Below are 20,542 nucleotides of genomic sequence, written 5' to 3'. Positions count from 1 at the left end.
CTTGCAGACACTCTCCAGTTAAAATCCAAGCAAAGTACTTATTTAACAAGCTGCCTCATCCAGTCACCTGTAACTAAAAATTTGAGCTTTTCTATTCTAAGGGGGACTCATCTACATAAATCTAGAGCATAGTGACTTCCATACTTGTGTTTGTTCTTGTGTGGTTTTCTGGAAAAGTGTGTCTGATTGTAGGCTTTGCTTTGTACTCTTCAGTTCTTCAGCACCCACTCTATGAAGCATCCAGGGATGTCCCCAGCTGGGCGCATCTGGTCTGTCCCCAGACTCCAGTGTGGTTACTCTCTTTGCAGGTAAACAGGTGATCCACCCTAACCAGATTGCTGTGGTACAGGAACAGTTTACTCCAACCCCAGAAAAAATTCAGTGGGCTGAAGAGCTGATTGCTGCCTTTAAAGAACACCAGCAGCTGGGAAAGGTAAATGTTTTGTTGATACCTCGAGTGGTTCTGGAGTTTAAAATATTATGGACAAGGATGGTTTAAGAAAAACTCATTGCGTTTGGCAGGAGAGAGTGGAACGGAAATAAAATTTATCAATGAGAAAATCGTTGAAGGTAGACAACTATCCCTTTCCCTAAATATCTCACTAATTGGTTCCCTTGTCTCATCTTATTTATTTATTTTTTCATAAGCTGTATTGGCAGTCTCAGGAAAAGTAAAAGCCTTTTTAGGCTCTGCTGTGTCGTCTTCGATGAGGCGCTTGTACGAGAATGATTTCAGATCAAAGTAGGAGCGCTCTGTAAGGAAATAATCACAGTTTGACCACACGGTTCTTGTGGAGAGAAGAAATAAATTTCAAGTTATTTTAATTGGGGGGTGGAGTGGGGGAGTGTAAAAGAAAAAGCACTAACATCTCCTCGGGTTTAGTCATTTAGGAGTGGGAGGTTGTAGATGGATTTGTACTGATTTCTGGACCTGAGATTTGGAAAGAATGGAAGGCAAATTAACACTGAGTACGGTTGTTCTAATTTAGTGCTTCATTGAGCCTGGCGTTTCCCGCTCTGTGGGTTTCTGCTATGTAAATATTGCGGTGGTAATGCACAATCTGTCTCCACTTTGTGCCAGTAACACTTAAATTAGGTGTCGCCTGAAGGAAGATTTTATGCTAGTTGCAGCATTGTTAGTTAATTATCTTAAAGGTTATTTGCAATAATACCGTTTGCCTCTTTTTTCAGAGGGATGGGAGGGAAGTTGCTTTTATAAATCTATCCTGGAGATAATCTCACCTCAGCCCTGTGACTTCTGTAAGGAACGGAGTTGTCACACCTTCCACTCAGAATTACTTAGGAGAGGAAGGATGCTGAAAGATTAGTAAGGTCCTAAATGTTAAACACTCACCCTTGTGAAAATAAATAAATAAAAAACACAGCAGAGAAGAAGCAAAATCTGGTTTTCAGTGGTGGACCTGTGACACCCATGTAAGAAGTGACCTTTACATGATCCCTGGCAACAAGGACACCTGAAAATCCCAAGACTTGTACAAATGGGTAACAATATTAAGTAGGTCATTCCCTATGGCTGTCTGCCTTCAACCCTGATCAGACATACACACCTTCCTCTCCCTCTCCCCCCCCCCCCCAGACTAACCTTTGTACAGACACACACCTAATATACAAAGACAGAATATCTACACAGGAAAGATCCCATTTGGACATTATACCAAATTTATGAAGGATAGTTTTTTTTTTTTTTTTTTTTTTCATTTCATGTCAATGGTGGCCATCAAAAAAATTATGCATTTCACGGAAAAATAATTTTAAGTTGAAATTGTATTTCACGTTTGTTTCTGTATTTCAAATCCCAAATGAGGCTTGCCAGTAAGTGAATATATTTACCTAGAAAGAAAAGCCATGCACTTTTTAATTGACACATGCAAACAACTTCATCATCTCCTTCCCACACACTTGTATGTATGCAGACACATCACACACACACACACACACACTATATATCCTTTCCCTCTATTCTGCCTTATACCAGCTGAAAGTGTGCAAACAATAAATGCATATTGAGAGAGTAAACTGAGGCAGCACATGCTCCCTTGCGATGGCAGACAGAACCAGTGTGGATGGTGCTGCCTCCATGAACCAGATACACTGTTTCACACAGAAACATACCGAAGGCAGATACCTGGCCTTGTAAGCAGATGGAAAAGGTTACCCCCAATTTCACCAGCTCCCAAACAAAAGTCAGACCAGAAACACTCCCTTCCTGCCTCTTAAGTTCCTGAATAAAGACTACAACCCACTGCCCCCGCACACACTTTTTCCATTATATCTTGAAAATATTATTCCTAGGGAAAATTGCCCAGGCCTTTGATAACGGTGATGTAAATGTTAAATCTGGGCTTTTTCCCCTTTTCATTCTCCAAATAAGAAGTGCCCCTCTTGTTGGGGTATAATTGGGGCATAAGGTTTCACAATAGTGTGGCAGGCCAGCTTTTCTTAATACAGAAGACAGCATTACCTATTAGGTCATTTCTCCCATGTCCACTTTGTGGAGATTTGATTCCAACAGCAAATGGCCCTGGTGCTTTTTGTCCAGCGAGGCTTAAATGACTCAAGTAATGGAGCCTCTGGTGGGGACATATGGTTATTTTATCCAGTTAGCGTGAGTCTTTCACTGTGCCTATAAACTGGCTGGCCTCAAACATTGGGACTGCAGGTAGGTGCCTTGGGTCTTGAGGGCTCGTGTGGTTTAAATAGTGTGTGGGTTATTTTGGCAGAGATCTCCTATAAATAAAAGCTCTCGGTGGTAGGAAGTATCACCTCCAACAAACATTTCATCTGTCTTAGTTCAAATGAGTACCATTTATGAAAAATACGAACTCCCGGATATTTTGTCCAAAGCACAGATGACTCCCAAGGATGGAAAATGGATGGCCTGCATCCTGGTGAGGTGCTCATGAGTTTCCCTGAGGCCCTATCCCTCTCCTCTGATGAAAATTTCATTTAATTAATTCCTTTAAGTAGAAACAGTCCAAGAAGGCACTATGATGTAGCCTTGCTTTTCTCTCACCCCCGTCTTCAATTACACCCTTTCTGCTTGGAGACCGAAGCATGGCCAGAGCTGGCAGTTAACACTGGGTCACTTATGTTTTCTGATAGTGGCAATAGTGAAAAGTGCTACCTTTTCTTCCCATCTCTGTAAATGACAACCGCGGGAAGGCTTATATCATGAGCAGGTGAGTTGTCGGGGCTCAGACTTTGATCATTCCATGTTCTTTTCTCTTAGTTAGAACTTCCATGGAAATTAAGTCTGATGCGCTTAGTATGAGAACATGTGAAAAACAATTTACCCTAGAAAAATAATGATATTCAGCTCACCTAGTCTATGACTCTTTGACAGGTAATGGTACTCAAAAGGACCAGAGATGAACTAGTTTTACCTGGCACAGCCATCTCTTTTAATAAGAACAGAAGCAGCAGGCTGAAACGTATAACTTTAACTTGGTTTCTCTTATTAAAATCTGTTACAAGAAGGTTATTCAGCATAAGTTTTTATTTCTGTTTTAATTCCCGGGAAGTAAAGTATTTGTAATTTAACTGACATTATTAACCAGACAGATTCTTTCTTTCTTCCAGAAAAACTGTATTCTGAGATACAACCTATAAATCATTAGCTCTTCTACCACACTCGGTAAAATATGCTAGCTGGGAGGAATCACTTTAATGTGATTTGCTTTAAAAGTATAAAGAATTTTCTTTAAAATTATCCATTTATCATTTATGTATCATTTTTTTCATCGTGGAGATTTTATAATATCTGGAAATTCTCCATTCAGAACTGGATTCAGTGTTTGCTTAATGAAGAAACATGGCTTTCTTGTTTTTCTTTTCTTTCTTTCTTTCTTTTTTTTTTTTAATCCTCTAAGAATTTTACATAATGTGAAAACTGGATAATTATAGTGGGAACTTCTCAAGTCATTAGTTACTGTTGGGACCAACAGAAACTGTAATTACACGGAATTTAGTACCTGTAAAATACATATTAATACAATATATAAAAACATATTTGACCCTCTGTATTTTTTCCGTCTGAATTATGACGTTACTGCTAAGGCTTTCCTCTCGTTCACAGCTTGCGAGACAAAGATGGCAGCTCGAGAAAACAGCTCGCTGCTTTCTAAAAATGATCACTAACCAAAGAAAAAAAAATTTTTCAACATGTAAAAACACGGACTACTTCGTGAACTTGCATGTCATCTTTGCAGAAGGGCAAAGCTAGTCTCAGTGTCTTTCCAATTTTAATATATGTGCCGCTGAAGGAAGCACAATCAGAGGAAATCTTAACTGAAGAGTTAGCACTTCTTTCCGGTGTGAAGAGTATGAAGGAATAGCAGACATATGTGTGCATCGCATTTACGACGAGTTTTCTGCTGTATCTGGCTATGAACCTGAGTTTGATTCCGTTTTCCAGGCGATCTCTTTTTAATCCCATCACTGCCCTGAGTGCGTCATGTGGGTTTGGAAGGATTTTGTTTGAACATTTTTAGCAGTTTTCATTCATTACAGCTTCACAAGCTGGCTAAACACCAAGGGAGGGGGGAGTGTTCGTTCAGGATCTAGGTCCCATTAACAGTTATAAAGGTCAAAACAAGGTCAGTAGTGACGCTCGAGGTAAGTATCACGTAACTGGAACATTCCTGTTTCACTCATAAAGGAGCAATAGTGTGGGCTAATGAGCTGACATTAATAAACACTTCTTATGCGGGGAACATCAATTATAAGCAATCTCTTATTAACACATAAAGGAGTTGGTTCCTTTTCCTCTCATACTGCCGTCTGTACTAAACCATCCCTTCCAAATACAGAAGGCAAGCGTGTTTTCCTAGGTGTGGTCGCAGCTCCGCACCTTTCCTTTATACTTCCAAGTGCCAAGGAGCTTTACAAAAAAACACTGTTGGACCCAGATGGCTCTCTCTCGAAGGCTCTCCGAGAGAACTCTGGAGAAATCTCCCCAACCAAAAATATTGTTCCCACTTGCTCAAGCGCCAGAAAGCCCGCTGTCACTCTCTCACACAGATCAAACAAACCATCTAAAGATTTGGTTGTTATCTTTGTCAATGGAAAGAGTCGAACCACTAAGAGATGACGGTGTGTCCCCATCCACGCCCACCCACCCATCCCACCACCCACACAGCCTTTCCTATCTATTTCTGAACAGTGGCAGGCTACCAGTGCCCGGTGAATCCCGGTAAAAATGAAAGATTGGGCAGAGATCTAATTCTGAGATTCCTGGTAATTGTGTTTTCCCTTTGTGTCCCTGTTCTTTTAGAGTTTTCAGAGATGTATGCTATATCAGTTCTGAAAAGTCCAGCCCTTAGGAAATCTGAGAGCACCAATGAAGACTTTATGGCTGATTTGATACACACCAAATTGTAATTAAAAAAAAAAAAATACATTTAAAGCAGGAGTAATGAATCTCCCCTACTGCTCATAACTAGCTGCGTTGTTTTTAGAGCCAAATGGCCAGTTAAGTGAGAGGATTTTGGTTTATTTTGTTTTTATTTTCATTTTTTTATAAGTTATAGGTTTAGTAACTTTTTAAATTATTGGCTCCATCTTTGCTACGATGTTTTAAAACCTGTTCTTAAAGGTAGCATAACAAAATAGCTTTACTGTGTATTAACATTTTCCCCTACATCTACTAATTTTTTTAAAAAAATAATATTATTCTTGTTACTGCTGGGTAAATCCTAGAAATCTTATAGTCAGACCTAAAAGCCCAAAAAGGGTTGGGAAATTGCTCACATGCAAGGTAGTTTTAAAGCTGTGACAGCCATGGTTAAATAAAATAGTACACATACGATAAATATGATCTCTTCTGAATAACAGTAAATACACAAATGACAGACTATGATTTTTTAAAACTTTGTGTTTGTGGGTGTGATGTGTGCTTGTGTGTGGGTCTTGTGCTGGTGCGCATGCTGGTGTGTGCACATGTAAAATGTGAGATCAGCATCAGATGTCTTCCTCTCTCGTTGTCTCCCTTATTTTCAAGAGGTGTTCTCTCACTGAGCCTGGAGCTTGCCATTTTGCTAGACCTGCAGACCCCAGGTCCTCCCAGTTCCATCTTCCCAGTACTGAAGATGCAGACATGTACCACTGCCTACAGCACCCAGCTTTTACATGCATTCAAGGTATCCAAATTCAATTCTTCATACTTGTGCAGAAAGACTTTGCCCACTGAGCCATCTCCTCAGCCCCCAAATAAGACCTTAAAAGTATTTCCGTTATAAACAAATGTGAATAGGGGTAGTTCAGATGTGTCCACAGACGTACATCTGATCTTGAACAAAACATAGCACGGAGAGAAGGAACAGCCTCTGGGTGCTCACCCCACCTTCTGTGCGATCAGATCCCACATGGTTCAGCCCCTTCATTCCCAGTCCTGTCCTGACCTTGTCCGTCCACCCTGCCCCGGAAGGCCTCTTGATTGGCTAGACATCAGGGTAATATGGCATTTACTGTTGTGCTTTCTGTCAGCAACTGCGGCTTTATGTTTGACATGGAATACTGTTTGGTTGATTAGTTGGTTACTCAATAAGTACCCAGGATGACTTCTGGTCCCTGCTTTCACCTCAAGGCTGGAGTTCACCAGCAGCTCTAGTTTTATGTGGTACTAAGGACTAAGCCCAGGTTTCCTGGGCAAGCTTTCTACCAAATGACCGATCTCTCCAGCCCACCACGAAGTATTCTAAACTAAATAAAAATATTTTTGCATTTAGCCACATATGCTGAGGGCATAGTGTGAGAGACCCTGTACTCTGTTCCTGCACCAGAAAAGCACAGGAGGGGGAAGGAGAATCAGGCAGAAATGCAATAGCCTCTATGTAGTTTCTGAGACACTAATAAATTATACACTGGCGAAGGGTAAATTTTGTGCTCAAATCATTTACTAAAGCCAAAAACAAAGCAAAACAAAACAAGCAAAAACCTAAGGAACTATAACCACTAGATTGACTTCCCAGCAAATTTAGAAACTCCTTTAGATTTCAATACTCACAGAAATCCTTAGTAAATAGCTTTTTGTGTTGCCTGATTTTCCTTATCCAAGGTATTCGGAACAAAGGCTTCTCTCCTGTTGGGTCATTCTCCCGAATATTTTCAGGGTAACTCTTGTTACCTGCCTATCAGAGGTTCTGAGTACAGCTTTTAAAACAGAAAGTGAGTCCCCCTTATACTTTGTAAAGATGGCTCTGGTCCACTGAGACCTTTCTGTCTGCACAGACTGGTTACAGATCAAGAGAATCTCGGAGATTCACCTTGGCTCTCCTGTTCATTTGAGTCAACCTTTCCAGCCTGGTGCTCTCCAGAGCTGTGCTCAGGAGTGCTTACTCTCCCGATTTCCTGCTCCTGCGTTAATTTACTGAGGATGACACAAACATTTCTCTTGTTTTCCACATAGAGTGAGAGCTAAGTAATTTTATGCTTCCTCTTTACAAAACTAAATGTGAGCACTGCCCCTTCATTTTCTGTATCTTCCCTTTTCACATTCTGAGAATTCATTCTGTTTTTATAGACACTTCTGGTCAGTTGTTGTTCTGATTCTAGACATTTAACTAGTATTTTCTCTACCTTTCTAAATTATCGAATATCTATTTGTCTTTGTCAGATATCTAGCACTCCTGAATCTAGTTTCCTTTCTTCCTTCCCTTCCTTCCTTCCTTTCTTTCTTTCTTTCTTTCTTTCTTTCTTTCTTTCTTTCTTTCTTTCTCTCAGATTTATTTATTTATTTTCCATGTATGGACATTTTATCTGCACTATATCTGCACATCAAAAGAGGGGACAATTATAGACAGTTGTGAGCTGCCCTGTGGATGCTGGGAGTTGAACCCAAGACCTCTGGAAAAGCAGCCAGTACTCTTAACCACTGAGCCATTTCTCCAGCCCTTGAATCTAGTTTCTTAAAGAGACAATTGTGTTTACAACCTGTGGGGGTATAGACGGGACAGGGAATTCAGTTTGTATCTACCTCTACTCAGATTATCAATGCTAATGCCTCTCAAACCGTTAAAAGCACTCTGAAATCTAACCCAGTTAGGCTTGTGTTCTCCATTGCCATGTTCTCTTTGACCATGCCAGGGAGACAGACAGCTCAGTGGGTAAAGGTTCTTGCCTCCAAGCTTGACAAGCTGAGTTCTGTTCCCTACAACACACACCATAGATGGAGAGAACTGATCTCTGAAAATTGTACCCTACCTCCCCATGTGTTCTGTGCTAGTCTTACACCCTGCACCCCCAAATAAATCGTAAAATGTTTTTGTAAAAGTATTTTTGGCTAACAATATCAGTAGCAACATGACTAGCTATGAAATAGCCATAATCAAGGTATCTCTGTGACCCTGGTGATATGGTAGCAATTGGAGTAGAGATAGACCTGGTAGTGGTAGACCTGTCACTGCATAAGTGTCTCAGGGGCAGCGGTGATACCAGTAACAGAGAACCATTGACAGAGAACCTGTAGGGCCATGTCATACTTTCTTTAATCTTTAAAACCTTATGGGTAAGTTTGATTGTCTTAGAGAGGAGGTACCTGCACTTGTGGAGGACAACCCTAGAACAATGTTTCTCACCCATCCTGATGCCGTGACCCTTTAATACACGGTTCCTCATGTTATAGGGACCCACAAACATACAATTATTTCCTCACTACCTCATAACTGTAATTTTGCTGCTGTTATGAATCACAATGTAAATATCTGGTATTCAGGATACCTGCTATGTGACCCACCAAAGGGGTCTCGACCCACAGATTGAGAACTACTGCCCTAGAGGGATTCTGGCAGCACACATGGTTCCCAGTACCTCTCAGGTTAGGCCTGACTAGAGCTGAATGGCAATCACACAAAAGCTTGTGTTCTGTTCCACACCAATGGCTCTCTGCTATGAGTTCTAAAAGCCATGGAGCTTAAGAAAGTATAGGGAAGGAATGGAAGGCTAGGAGGGCCAGGCTTTAACTTAAAACAAAAACAAAAACAAAAACAAAAACAAAAACTGTGGGAGCTAGACTCTCATGGCCTCTCTGAGCTTGGCTTTGAGGCAGGAGCTGAGGACTTTCCCAGGGTGCCAGCAGGTTATCACCAGTCAGGTACACAGGCCATCCCCTTCAGAGCTGTTACGTGCTGATGATCATGTACTAGCTTGCCTGTCAAAGGCCAGGTAGAATGTGCTTTGTGGTTCATGTGGGTCCCTTGAGATATATTAGTGTCTAAAAATTACCTGGTAATAGAAGTAAATGACTGCTGGATTAAAATTTATAATACTGTTAAATATCCATCAAAGTATCACTGCAAATCAAAATGTTAAAAAAAAAAAAAACAACAAAAAAAAAAAAAAAAAAAAAAAAAACAAAAACAGGTCATGATCTCTGACTTCCCATACCTCCAGTATATACCATTTTACTATTTTCTTTTTATTTGTTTGTTTGTTTGTTTGGTGTTTTAAACAGGGTTTCTCTCTATAGCCATGGTTGCCCTGAAACTCTCTCCTCACTATAGACCATGCTGACTTCAAACTCACAGAAATCTGCATGTCTCTACCTCCCTAGTACTGGAATTTAAGGCACACACCACCATCCCATCATCTGGCTACATGATGAGTTTTAAAATGTGCATCACAAAACAAATGGGGTACTTAAGTATCAAGTGTCCCCTTCTTGTATTTCTTCTTGTTGTGTTTCTTTTAAAGATTTAAGATGTCACTTGTATATCGTGCTGTTACATTTTGGTGTTTCCGCTACAGTATTATTACATTTTGGTGTTTCGGCTACAGTATTGTTATATTTTCATGTTTCTGCTACAGTACTATTACATGTTTGAGTTTCTGTTACAGTACTTAAGGATTGTGAGTAAAAAACTTAAATCCTAGCACTGCACAGTTCAGATTTTCCCAGTTTTTCTGTTGTGTTTGCATTTTGACGTAGCTTCTACTTGGCATTTATTTTTATTATTTACATCTTTATCTTATATAATAATATCTCTAAAATAACAATACAGATAAACTGGTCTTTAAAATTAAAAATGTAAATACATAGTATGTAAAATAAATGTGCGTTAAATGTTCAACTTTTTTTGATGGCCTTGGGTAGGTGCTGTCCTCAGTTACATGTTGGGTTCACTGACTAGGGCAGGAGTTTGGATTTAGAGGGAAGGCTTAGATTCTAACCCTATTCTTTTTTCCTTGCCATGTGTTTCTTAAGATGCTTAACTGACCCTGAAGCCCAGGTTTTGTTTAACATCTCTAAAGCTGAAATGAGGCCTCAATGGAGAGAAGCACTTGCCTGGAAGCTGGTGACCCCAGCAACCCCTAGGACCTGTGGTGGAAGGAAACAACTATAGAAGTTGACTCTGACCTCCACACCAGTTTTGTATGTGTGTGTGTGCATGCACCGATTCCTTCATCGACCTACAAATGAGAACTTATCGTTGAAAATAGGACTGAGAAAGTTGAGGCAGAGGTTTGCCCCAGACTGAGGCCAGCCTGGGCTATATAGTAAATTCCAGGGCAACCTGTTCTATATAACAAGATCTTGTCTCAAATACAGAAAATGTTTTGTAAAGGTATAAAAATACACACCTTCAATCCTAGCACTTAGGAGGCAGAGGCAGGTGGATCTCTCTGAGTTTGAGGTCAGCCTGACCTACATAGTGAGTTCTAGGACAGCCAGGGTCACACAGAGAAACCCTGTCTTGACAAAACAGAAACAAATTAAAGACAAAACTAAGACCACCTGTTCCTCCAAGCCCTCACCTGCTTGAACTGCCCCCACCCCTATTCTGATCCTGTCTTCTTTCTTCACAACATACTTTCTCACACCACAAATATGACATATGATTTTCCTTAAATGGTTAAGTCAAATTCACACTAGTTACCATGGATGCAACTCACATTACAATTTTGAGGTTAGTCATTGTGTTCTGCTGGAGACTTGCATATTGGTCAACTAACCAGTAAATGTTACTAGACCTGGGAAGAACCAAGGATATAAAAAGACACTTGCAGATAAAGTGTTTAATTTCTTCTTCTGTTCTGTCCCATCAATCACCCAGCTCTGAGTTCCACTGGGAACAAACTGCCCTGTGCCCTGGTCACTCTTTTCCTGCTTCTAACAGGTTTTTACTGAGCCCCTACTGAATACTCTTCTATATTGTACCTGCCTTGCACTGGGCCACATGCTTGTTTGTATTTTATCATTCCTGGAGATGATTGTTTAATGCATTTTTCTGTACTAGGTGAAGACTTTATGAGGCCAGGAACACATCACTGTGTTCCTTACTATAGCAAGCCCTGACCTGATTATACATTGTATATAATTATATATATAAGCACGCTGTAGGCTTCAACCACACTGAATGGTAAAGATCCTGAAGAGTTGTGAGCCAGGGTCTCACACAGTTTGACAGGGTAGATGTCAAGATTCCAGGTCCCTGGGACCAATTGGTATGGACCCTTACTACATGTGTCAGAGTGACTTATGGACCCAGTAATCATGTATAGTAGCAAAACTTTGCTCAGAAGATCACATTTGTGGTCTAAAAATAAAGAAAAAAATAAAGGACCAGTCACAACCAGTAAAACTGTAGTTTCTCCTTATTCCGTCTGCCCTCTTCCCCTCCCTCCTTCTTATCCCTCAGTGCTACAGCATTCACATGCTAGGCCAATATTCTACCATGGACCCATAACCTTCAGACATCCTTCACTGTCTCTTGTCATTGCCTGTAAAGGGCATTGTCTAGGTGCATGGTTTGGGAGGTCCCAGGTATTGGGTAACTGACCTAAACCTCAAGAGGCTCCCAACATAGTGAAAAGGACTGCCAGAAACCAGCAATGACAGAGGAGGGAAGACAAGACCCATCACAGCAGTTCTGTAGTAAAGGACAGGGGATGACCAAGGAGGTTCACTAACCCCACCGGGACATCATCTTTAGACACTTGGAAACATGAGGAGTTTGTCAGGTACAGGAAATGACCTTGGAATGAGAGCAGAATGTGCAGCAGAGGTGCTGAGGTGGGGCCAGGTTGTAGAGTCCCTACTAGGGAGGTGATGGCTTGGTTCAGTGAGTCCCAGGATAGTCAAAGGCTTAAGCAGGTGAACAAGCCTACCTCAAATGTAGCAGACTGCAGTGGGGGACCTCCTCTTAATGAGATCCCTATTTAGTAGCCAAATAGCCACATCACCCAAACTCCCATGCTAAAGTGAACATCATAACCAGATTGTCCAAGAATTCTGTCAGTGAGATAGCTGAAGGATGGGAAAGAAAGGTTGGGGGCAGTGGGGAGGAATGTTGGGTAGGCGGTTACTAAAAGCCACATCTGTAATGCTGGGGCTGAGGTGATGAGGATCACCAGGCTGATTCACCAAGCTCCAGGCTGTCTCAAGAAAATCAAGTGGAAAACAGTTTAGGAAGACTCCCAAGGTTGACCTTAGGCTCACTCAAAGCCAACATCTGGCCTGGAAACTTGACAGTGGCCATCACTGACAAAAACATGGGCTGCACGATACCCAGTGGGTAAAGCATGCCTTCCAAGCCTGATGGCCTGCATTTGGTTCCCACAGGGGTTCAAAGAGGACACTGGTTCCAAGGCATCCTCTGACCACCTTGTGTGTGCACACAAACCCCCAAACATAAAAATATTTTAAAAGAAAAATGTTAGAAATTCTCTGGAAACAATTGTCTGAGCAAAAGGCCCAGTGCCATGTTGGAGTGGGTGTCACCTTAAGAAGCAGGTGCTGAGGTAGAGCCCTCAGCACACAGCAACACCCCCATCTGCACGTGCCAGAGAACACCCTTGAACAAAGGATAGTATCCATTTGAGCTGGGTATGCAGCTCAGCGTCAGAGAACTTTCCTCGAGTGTATAAGGCCCGAGTTCCACCCTGGTATGAGAAGAGGAAGAATTTGTAGTAGTGTCAGCTCCTGGCAAACTGGTCATTTGGTGCTCTAGATAAGGAAAAACTACAAATGACTTCAGATTCTGAATGCCAGACACTCTGACTGTTTCCTATAGCTGTGGCCGCTTTTCCCATGTCACCCACAGTTCCCATCACCACTTTCCCGGGAAAACATTCATTCTCCTGAAAAAAAGCTTTACGGGAGGAAGAGGTTCATGTTACTTCAGGGCCATTCTGAACCATCTTTTGTTTGTGGTGCTGGAGATCAAACCCAGGGCCTCTGATATGCCAGATTAGTGGTTCACAGTTAAGCAACCAGTGCCCTATGTGTCTATCATCACTAGGAATGAGTTTAATGTTGCAAAATCTAGAGTCTGTGTCAGTATCTTCCCCCTCCCCCATACAGATGACAGGAGCTCCAATATGTTCTTCCTCAGTTCCAGGAATCTGAGTCTCAGACCTACAGGCAATAAGCAGTGCTGTGCACTGACGGGGGTCTTCAATGACAAATGATACAGTTGGTCACTGTAGAATGAAAATTTGCAGGACTTGAGCCCTGGGGCAACTGTCATGGAATGTGTGTAGTGTGTGTATAGTAGCATATCTGTAGAGGTATGCACCATGGAATGTGTGTAATGTGTGCACAGTGTCATATCTATGGAGGTGTGCATCACGGAATGTGTGTAGTGTGTGTGTGTGTGTGTGTGTGTGTGTGCCGAGTGCACAGCCTCATATCTATGGAAATGTGCACCATGGAATGTGTGTTCTGAGTGCACAGTGTCATGTCTATGGAGGAGTGCACCTATAGAATGTGTGTTCTGAGTGCACAGTGTCATATCTATGGAGGAGTGCACTATATAATGTGTGTTCTGAGTGCACAGTGTCATGTCTATGGGGTGTGCACCTATAGAATGTGTGTTCTGAGTGCACAGTGTCATGTCTATGGGGTGTGCACCCATAGAATGTGTGTTCTGAGTGCACAGTGTCATGTCTATGGAGGTGTGCACCTATAGAATGTGTGTTCTGAGTGCACAGTGTCATGTCTATGGAGGAGTGCACCTATAGAATGTGTGTTCTGAGTGCACAGTGTCATGTCTATGGGGTGTGCACCTATAGAATGTGTGTTCTGAGTGCACAGTGTCATGTCTATGGAGGTGTGCACCTATAGAATGTGTGTTCTGAGTGCACAGTGTCATGTCTATGGGGTGTGCACCTATAGAATGTGTGTTCTGAGTGCACAGTGTCATGTCTATGGAGGAGTGCACCTATAGAATGTGTGTTCTGAGTGCACAGTGTCATGTCTATGGAGGAGTGCATCATGGAATGTGTGTTCTGAGTGCTGAGTGAACAGCATCATATGGAGGTTTGCATGTGGTAAGGAAGATGCTGACTGGAAAAAGACAATACAGCCACGGGTCTCATCTGTCCTGAGGCAGCTGCTGCTCCTCTTCCTCGTCTGGTCCCACAACTGGAAGCTCTTAGAGCACAGGAGGGGAGTCTTCCCCTTCTGTCCTAAGTGGTTCCCCGAGGGCTGGCTGCTCTATCCACAGTGGATGGATGACCAGTGAATGACGACTAATCTAAGAAATGTCCATTACTAAGCACTGTGAGGACATGCTGTAAGAGATCTCAGAGGCTCCAGTGGTCTCACACTTTGGAAGTGTGTACTTGTAACTTGGCCTTCCACTCCAACTCAGAGCAGCAAAAGCACAAGGTCGCAATCTCAAGCATGTGTTGCAATCATGAGGTGATTCCTGGCCAGCCTCCAGGCTTTCTGAAACTAATCCTGTTGGACTGAACTTGGAATCTGCAATTTAACACACCCCCTCCAACACAAACAACACAGCTGAATGAGACTGGTTGTTAGTATTGGAGTCAGCTAATCACAAAACATGCTCAGCACATTTTTAATCCAAAAGCTTTTAAGAACACACAGGATTTGAATCAGATAAACATGTTTGAGAATAGAGAGGTGGCTTACTGGTTAAGAGCTTGTACTGCTCTTGCAGAAAACCTGAGTTCCGGTTCCCAGCACCCACATTAGGCAGCTCACAACCACCTATAACTCTAGCTCCAAGGAATCCAACACTGTCTTCTGGACTCTACAGGCACCCGTAGTCCCATAAACATACCCACATACAGATGCACACATATATATGTAATATAAATAAAAATAATTTTCAAAAAACTCAAACATGAAGCCAGGTGGTGGTAGCATGTATCTTTAGTCCTAGCACCCACAAGGCAGAAGCAGGTGGATCTCTGTGAGTTTGAGGCCAACGTGGTCTGCAAAGCAAATTCTAGGACAGCTAGGGCTACATATAGAACCCTTGCTTACACACACACACACACACAGAGAGAGAGAGAGAGAGAGAGAGAGAGAGAGAGAGAGAGAGAGAGAGAAAAGCATCTTGTTCCCATTCTACCCTGATGAGCTGAGGGATGGACTAGCCCCAGGTTCTTAAGTTATAGGATGAGACTGGATAAAGGAACAGAAGGGAGAATAGCGGTGCGGGGGAAGCAGGGTAGCAGGGACAAAGGGCAGTTGCTTGCTTGGTACAGTTTTGGTTTTGCCAGATAGGACGGTCTGGAGCTCCATCGCACAGCACTGTGGGTGTCAGTAACATGGCTGCACTGTCAGCACAGACGCTTATTTTTACAGTGCATGTTTTCTACTGAAATGAAAAAGGCTTCTGTGCATTTGTGCAGCTACACATGAAGGCCGGAGGTCACTGGCAGGTTTCCTCAATTGCTGGCCACCTTTGTTTTGGAGATAGACCATCTCCCTGATCCTGGAGCACAGTGAACCAATTCAGCTAGCCTGGCTGTCCAGGCTGTCCAAGGATCCTTCACTCTCTGTTTCTCCATCACTAGAATGCAAGTACATGCAGCTGTGTTGGCCTTTGACCCGAGTCTTGGAGATTGTGCTTAAGACCTCCTGCTTATGAAACAAGTGCCGACAGCCTCTTTCTCAGCCTCCTAAACAGAGTTTTTCATGGGATGAATGATAGAGTCTCTACCTGTGTGCCATTGTGGGCAGTATTCATGAAACAAAGTATGTAAAGTTCCAGCCGTGGACTCCAAGATTAGTAACTGTTCAAAAAATTATAGCTGTTATTGTCAGCATAGTTCTCCGAGTATTCAGTCAGTAGTACAGTATTGTTTAAAGGAATATTTAAAAGAATATTTTGCTTTTATGTGTATGAATGTTTGTCTCCATGTATATATGTGCATCCTGTGCATGTAGTATCTGCAGTGCAGTACCTGCTGAGACCAGAAGTCTCTGGATCCCCTGGAACTAGAGTTGCAAACAGTTATAAGCCACGATGTGGGTGCTGGGAATCAAACTGTCCTCAGCAGGAGAAGTCAGCTCTTAACCATTGTGCCAACTCTCCAGCTCCTTAAAGGCATCTTAAAACAAAAGTATAACCCAAATCTTCAGACTGGTAAAACCTCCTTAGATGATTTGAAGTGGGATTTCAGTTTTCCAAAAGCCCATCAGCCAGTGAAACTAAAACTCCTCTGGCATCTTCAAAATCCAAGCAGAGTTTTGACAAGTTACATTTTTTTTAAAAAGTCTTGACCACCAGACTGTTTCTATACATTAAGAAAAAAAAAAGCAGGCGTGTTATGAATTGATATATGAAGACGTGAATATTTATGGCAGATCCTCTAATTCTGAGCACTGAGGTCCTCAATTTACAGAGATACGGAAACAGAACAGTAGTGATCCATTTTGTTTTCCACATAATAAAGGAAATCAAACTCCATATGCCCCACAAAAGAAAGAAATGTTCTCTCCAGGTCTTAAAAAGCAGCTGGGGATAGTTCTCTTCTCTGATATGCTTGTGGAAGTCCACACAGCTTCAGGAAACAAGGTCTGAACCCAGACAGATCAGTCAGGACTCATCAGGTTTTTGTTGGTGGTGGGTTTTTTTTTTTTTTTTTTTTTTTTTTTTTTTTTTTTGTTTGTTTGTTGTAGGTTTTTGTTGTTGTTGTTGTTATTTTAAGTCTCATGTGCACCTATGCTATCTTTCTCTTGCTAGCCTATTAGTTAAACCTTAGAAGGACATAAGACCTGTTTTAAGGGGCCAAGGGCTTTGCAGCTCCTCGATCACTCCAATGGGAAAACTAGACAATTGCCTTGTAAAACAGCATGGGATCCACTCCCTGATCTCTATGCAATGCTAACCTGGGGAACTCCCCAACCAGATTCATAAAATTCATCATGATCCTAGATGGCCCAAATTAGCTCTAGGCTAGGTATGGGCCAATTGAAGGGTATGAAAAGAGAGGACCAGAAAGTGAGCCAAGTACAGGATTTTAGGTCACACAGGTTTGCCTAAGGGTTAGGTTCATAATTCGAAGAGGATCAGGCATTCCTAGAAAAAACTCTGGTTATGTGTCCTTTTCAATCTACCTTATTGAGGGATAAAATCCGAACATATCGCCAAGGATTCTCTGCCACAGAGTTGTGTTGGTTCCTTCCTGTGAATATATTCTCTATGCCTACCCCATAACCCTCCTGGTAGCTCCCAGCATGCCCATCTCAGCAGCCCTACCAGCAAGTACAGTAGTGACTGTCGACAAGCTGTCCTTTAACTTATGCAACAAGAAATGGGTTGTGCTATATATAACTGAACCATCAAGGGCTAGGGTGGCTCCCAACCTCCAGATCTCCAAGGAGCACCTGTTACCTTGACAACAGGTAAAATGAAAGAGAAAGACGTGATTAGCCGTGGCTGAGGTGTAGCTCAGTGGTAGAGCCATGGCCTAGAAAGGTCCATCTCATCTCCAGCACTTCAAAAATAAAATAATTTTTAAAACCCTATTGGAAAACTAGGGGATGATGGCACACACCTTTAATCCCAGCACTCAGGAAGCAGAGGCAGGCAGAGCTCTATGAGTTCAAAGCCAGCCTGGTTTACATAGCAACTTCCAGGCGTGGGTGACATTAAGAGACTCTGTCTCAAAAACAACAATAAAGAGATTGAAATTGCATGAAGCTAGATATGGAGGCTTGCACCTATAATTCTAGCACTTAGAAGACTGAAGCAGGAGGATTGCCTTGAAGGGCAGCCTACGTTGTAGAGGATCAGAAACAAAAATCAAACAAGAACACAGATACCTCGACATTAATTTGGGATCAGGACCTGCTACCTTCTGTCAGTTGAATTTCCCTTCTTTTGATTCCAGGGAAGGCTTGAAGCTGGGAGACTTGGTGTTACCAACAACTCTAACCCTTCCCAGTCAGGTTACTTTGGAAGATCACTACCGTGGGCCTGTATCCTAACCCAGAACAGGATCCACATCAAATGCCCATCTAAATGAGTGTTTGAATAAGGCTTAAGAAATAGAGAATCTGTAAAATGGGGCACAGAAGGGTTGGGGGAGGGGGCAGAGACGCCTCCCAAAAGTCAACAAAGAACGACTTCTTTATCCTTGGCTTGGATGTCTGAGCAGCATGGTCTCCTTGCTCATATTTTTTCATTACCCTGGAGTAACACCTTCACTATGTCTGGCAAGAAGGATGCATTTGTTACTAACCTGATAATGCACTTTTTAAAAACAGTAATCACCTGCCAGGGCATATTACTGCTTCAGAATCCTACCCAATATTTCAAATGAAATAAGGAAGTATTTAAATTTTTCTTCCTTCCGCAGTTTTCCATTTGATTTTTCAAGGGTGAAATGAAGAGTTTACCATGTTTTGTGTCTGCTGTGTTTTTTTTTTTCCTCCTCTCTGTTAAAAAGCTGAAGGATTTTTTTTTCTTCCCTCTCTGCCTCTGTAGGAGGATAAAAAGAAATCTCTCCCCTGCAATTTGCTCTGATTTTTCTCAAAAGTTGGGCAGGAAAGTCAGCGTAACTCAGGTGGGATCTAAAATGTTCTCGTGGTACGAGAGTGTGTGCAAGAAAAGAAGCCTATAATTTGAGAGCATTCTTTCAGGAAGTTTGTATTCTGTTTTCCAGGGAGCCTTTACTTTCCGAGGAAGTATGATCGACATGCCATTACTGAAGCAGGCCCAGAACATTGTTACGCTTGCCACAGCCATCAAGGAAAAATGATCTGTTAAATGAAGCCCTCCTCAGGCGGGCTGAATGGATACTGTGGGTTTCTTAAAGACAAACTGCACTACCCAGGGCAGCTCGCTAGCTCAGGATCAGGACCTCATTTCATGTTAGTCAAAACGCCCCGCTCCCCTTGTATCTTACTGACCTGTTATTCTAAAAATAAACTTTCTTCCTTCAGAATCTAAGCTTATGGTTCTACTATTGTCTATTAATGTGTTATAAATACTGGTTTATTATTTCACAGGGAGATAGTCATGAGAGTAAATATAGCTGGGAAGAAGTTAAGTCCTCAGCAAAACATATTCTGATGTGTTCTGGAATGTTCCTCATTCTTCCTTTATTAGGAAATATTTCCAGTATTGTTCATTTGCACAGAGGACACCACAGATAAATTTAAGGTCGGGCTTTTTTTTTTTTTTTAACAATATCAAAATCGAGGTTTCAGCAGTTTTATGAATTATCAGATAAAACAACAAAGAGGACATTAAAAATGTTGTTAGGCATTATATTGACTTATAAAAGCTTCTAAAAAAAAAAAAAAAAAACAACTTTCAAAACTGGTTTCTGGAGAAGCCATTGTCCCCCACCAAAAGGCTCCATCCATATGGTGATCCCGAAAGCTCTCATCTTGGGTGAATACTCTGGGGTCAACAGTTACTGGCAATTAAAAAAAATCAATGCAGGCAAAACAAGACCATCCATTCTCCCCTTTGTCTTTCTGCTTAACTGTTCGCCATTGAGACCATTTCCCCCCTGTAAACTAGGGCTAGGATGGGACTCTCAGCCATAAACTTGTATCGTCCAGAGGACACAAAGCCACGGGGCTGGTGCATATGGCCCCCTGCAAGATTTGCATCCCATTAGAGATGAGGCTGTGGGTCATATGGGTGGTGTGGTTAACGGGCTTAGTAAAGCTGTTTTGAAGAGGTTAACCCAGCTTGTAGGAAGGGTAAACAAACATAACAACCAGGCATTGTTCTCTATTCAGCTTGTACTCTTATATTGAAGGCGAAAGGGTATTGAAGCCTCGGAGGATCAACTTGTGCGTGCCAGAGGACGCCAATGAAGTTTGAAACACCAACAAGCGGAGATTTTGTTTCTCTTCCTCATTAAATCATGAGCTTTTGTGCAGAGACTCTGAACCACTGTTCTTTAAGAAATTAGCAGAATGGAAAGTTTAAAACTCCACACCAACCTTTTCATGACCTACTCAGCAGCGTGGCTGCTCCTCTTAGACAAACACCACAGGGGAAGGCTGTTCTGTTTATTTAAATTTGTAAATAGAAAACAGTTGTTTTCCAGTTTCATTTTTCTCCCCCTCCTAGGCCCTTTCGGTGGATTCCCTTCATGGCCCCTGGCGTGTGCCCTATCCCGGGTTCTACTTCTCACCCCGATTCTTTCAGTTCCTACAGAAAAACCTGGGAGGTGGATACCACATCATCGCACCAATGCCAGGTCAGAAACCACCGTTACCACGGCCACCATGCACCCCAGTGCAGGATAGGAAGGAGAAAACCACACTCTGGCTAGCAAGTGACTGAAGCCAAACCCAGAACTG

The 20,542-nt window shown here is 42.2% G+C and overlaps 1 protein-coding gene and 1 non-coding gene across 6 annotated transcripts in view; one reads left to right on the top strand and one right to left on the bottom strand.

Moving 5' to 3' along the window:
• Clybl (citramalyl-CoA lyase) overlaps positions 1–19,169 on the top strand; it is a 231,349-nt gene extending 212,180 nt beyond the window's left edge. Inside the window, exons 7-9 of one of the 5 annotated variants that reach the window (XM_034499122.2) lie at positions 309–433; positions 6,020–6,158; positions 18,883–19,169. In XM_034499122.2, the coding sequence (XP_034355013.1) occupies positions 309–433; positions 6,020–6,158; positions 18,883–18,986 (368 nt within the window). In that variant the 3' untranslated portion in view covers positions 18,987–19,169. Of the gene's footprint in view, positions 1–308; positions 434–4,096; positions 4,350–6,019; positions 6,159–10,219; positions 11,511–18,882 lie in introns of those variants that run through there. The other 4 variants (XM_076930538.1, XM_034499123.2, XM_034499124.2 and 1 more) reach the window with 4 other exon arrangements.
• On the bottom strand, positions 4,187–4,290 carry LOC117706363 (U6 spliceosomal RNA). Its single transcript, XR_004606479.1, has one exon. It is a non-coding gene; the product is annotated as a U6 spliceosomal RNA (small nuclear RNA).
• Positions 19,170–20,542: the final 1,373 nt, after the last annotated feature.

The sequence above is a fragment of the Arvicanthis niloticus genome, chromosome 3, assembly GCF_011762505.2.
Source record: "Arvicanthis niloticus isolate mArvNil1 chromosome 3, mArvNil1.pat.X, whole genome shotgun sequence".
In the NCBI taxonomy this organism is placed as follows: Eukaryota; Metazoa; Chordata; class Mammalia; order Rodentia; family Muridae; genus Arvicanthis; species Arvicanthis niloticus.
The sequence above is the reverse complement of the archived record's forward strand: the minus strand, read 5'-3'. Positions and strand labels throughout refer to the sequence as shown.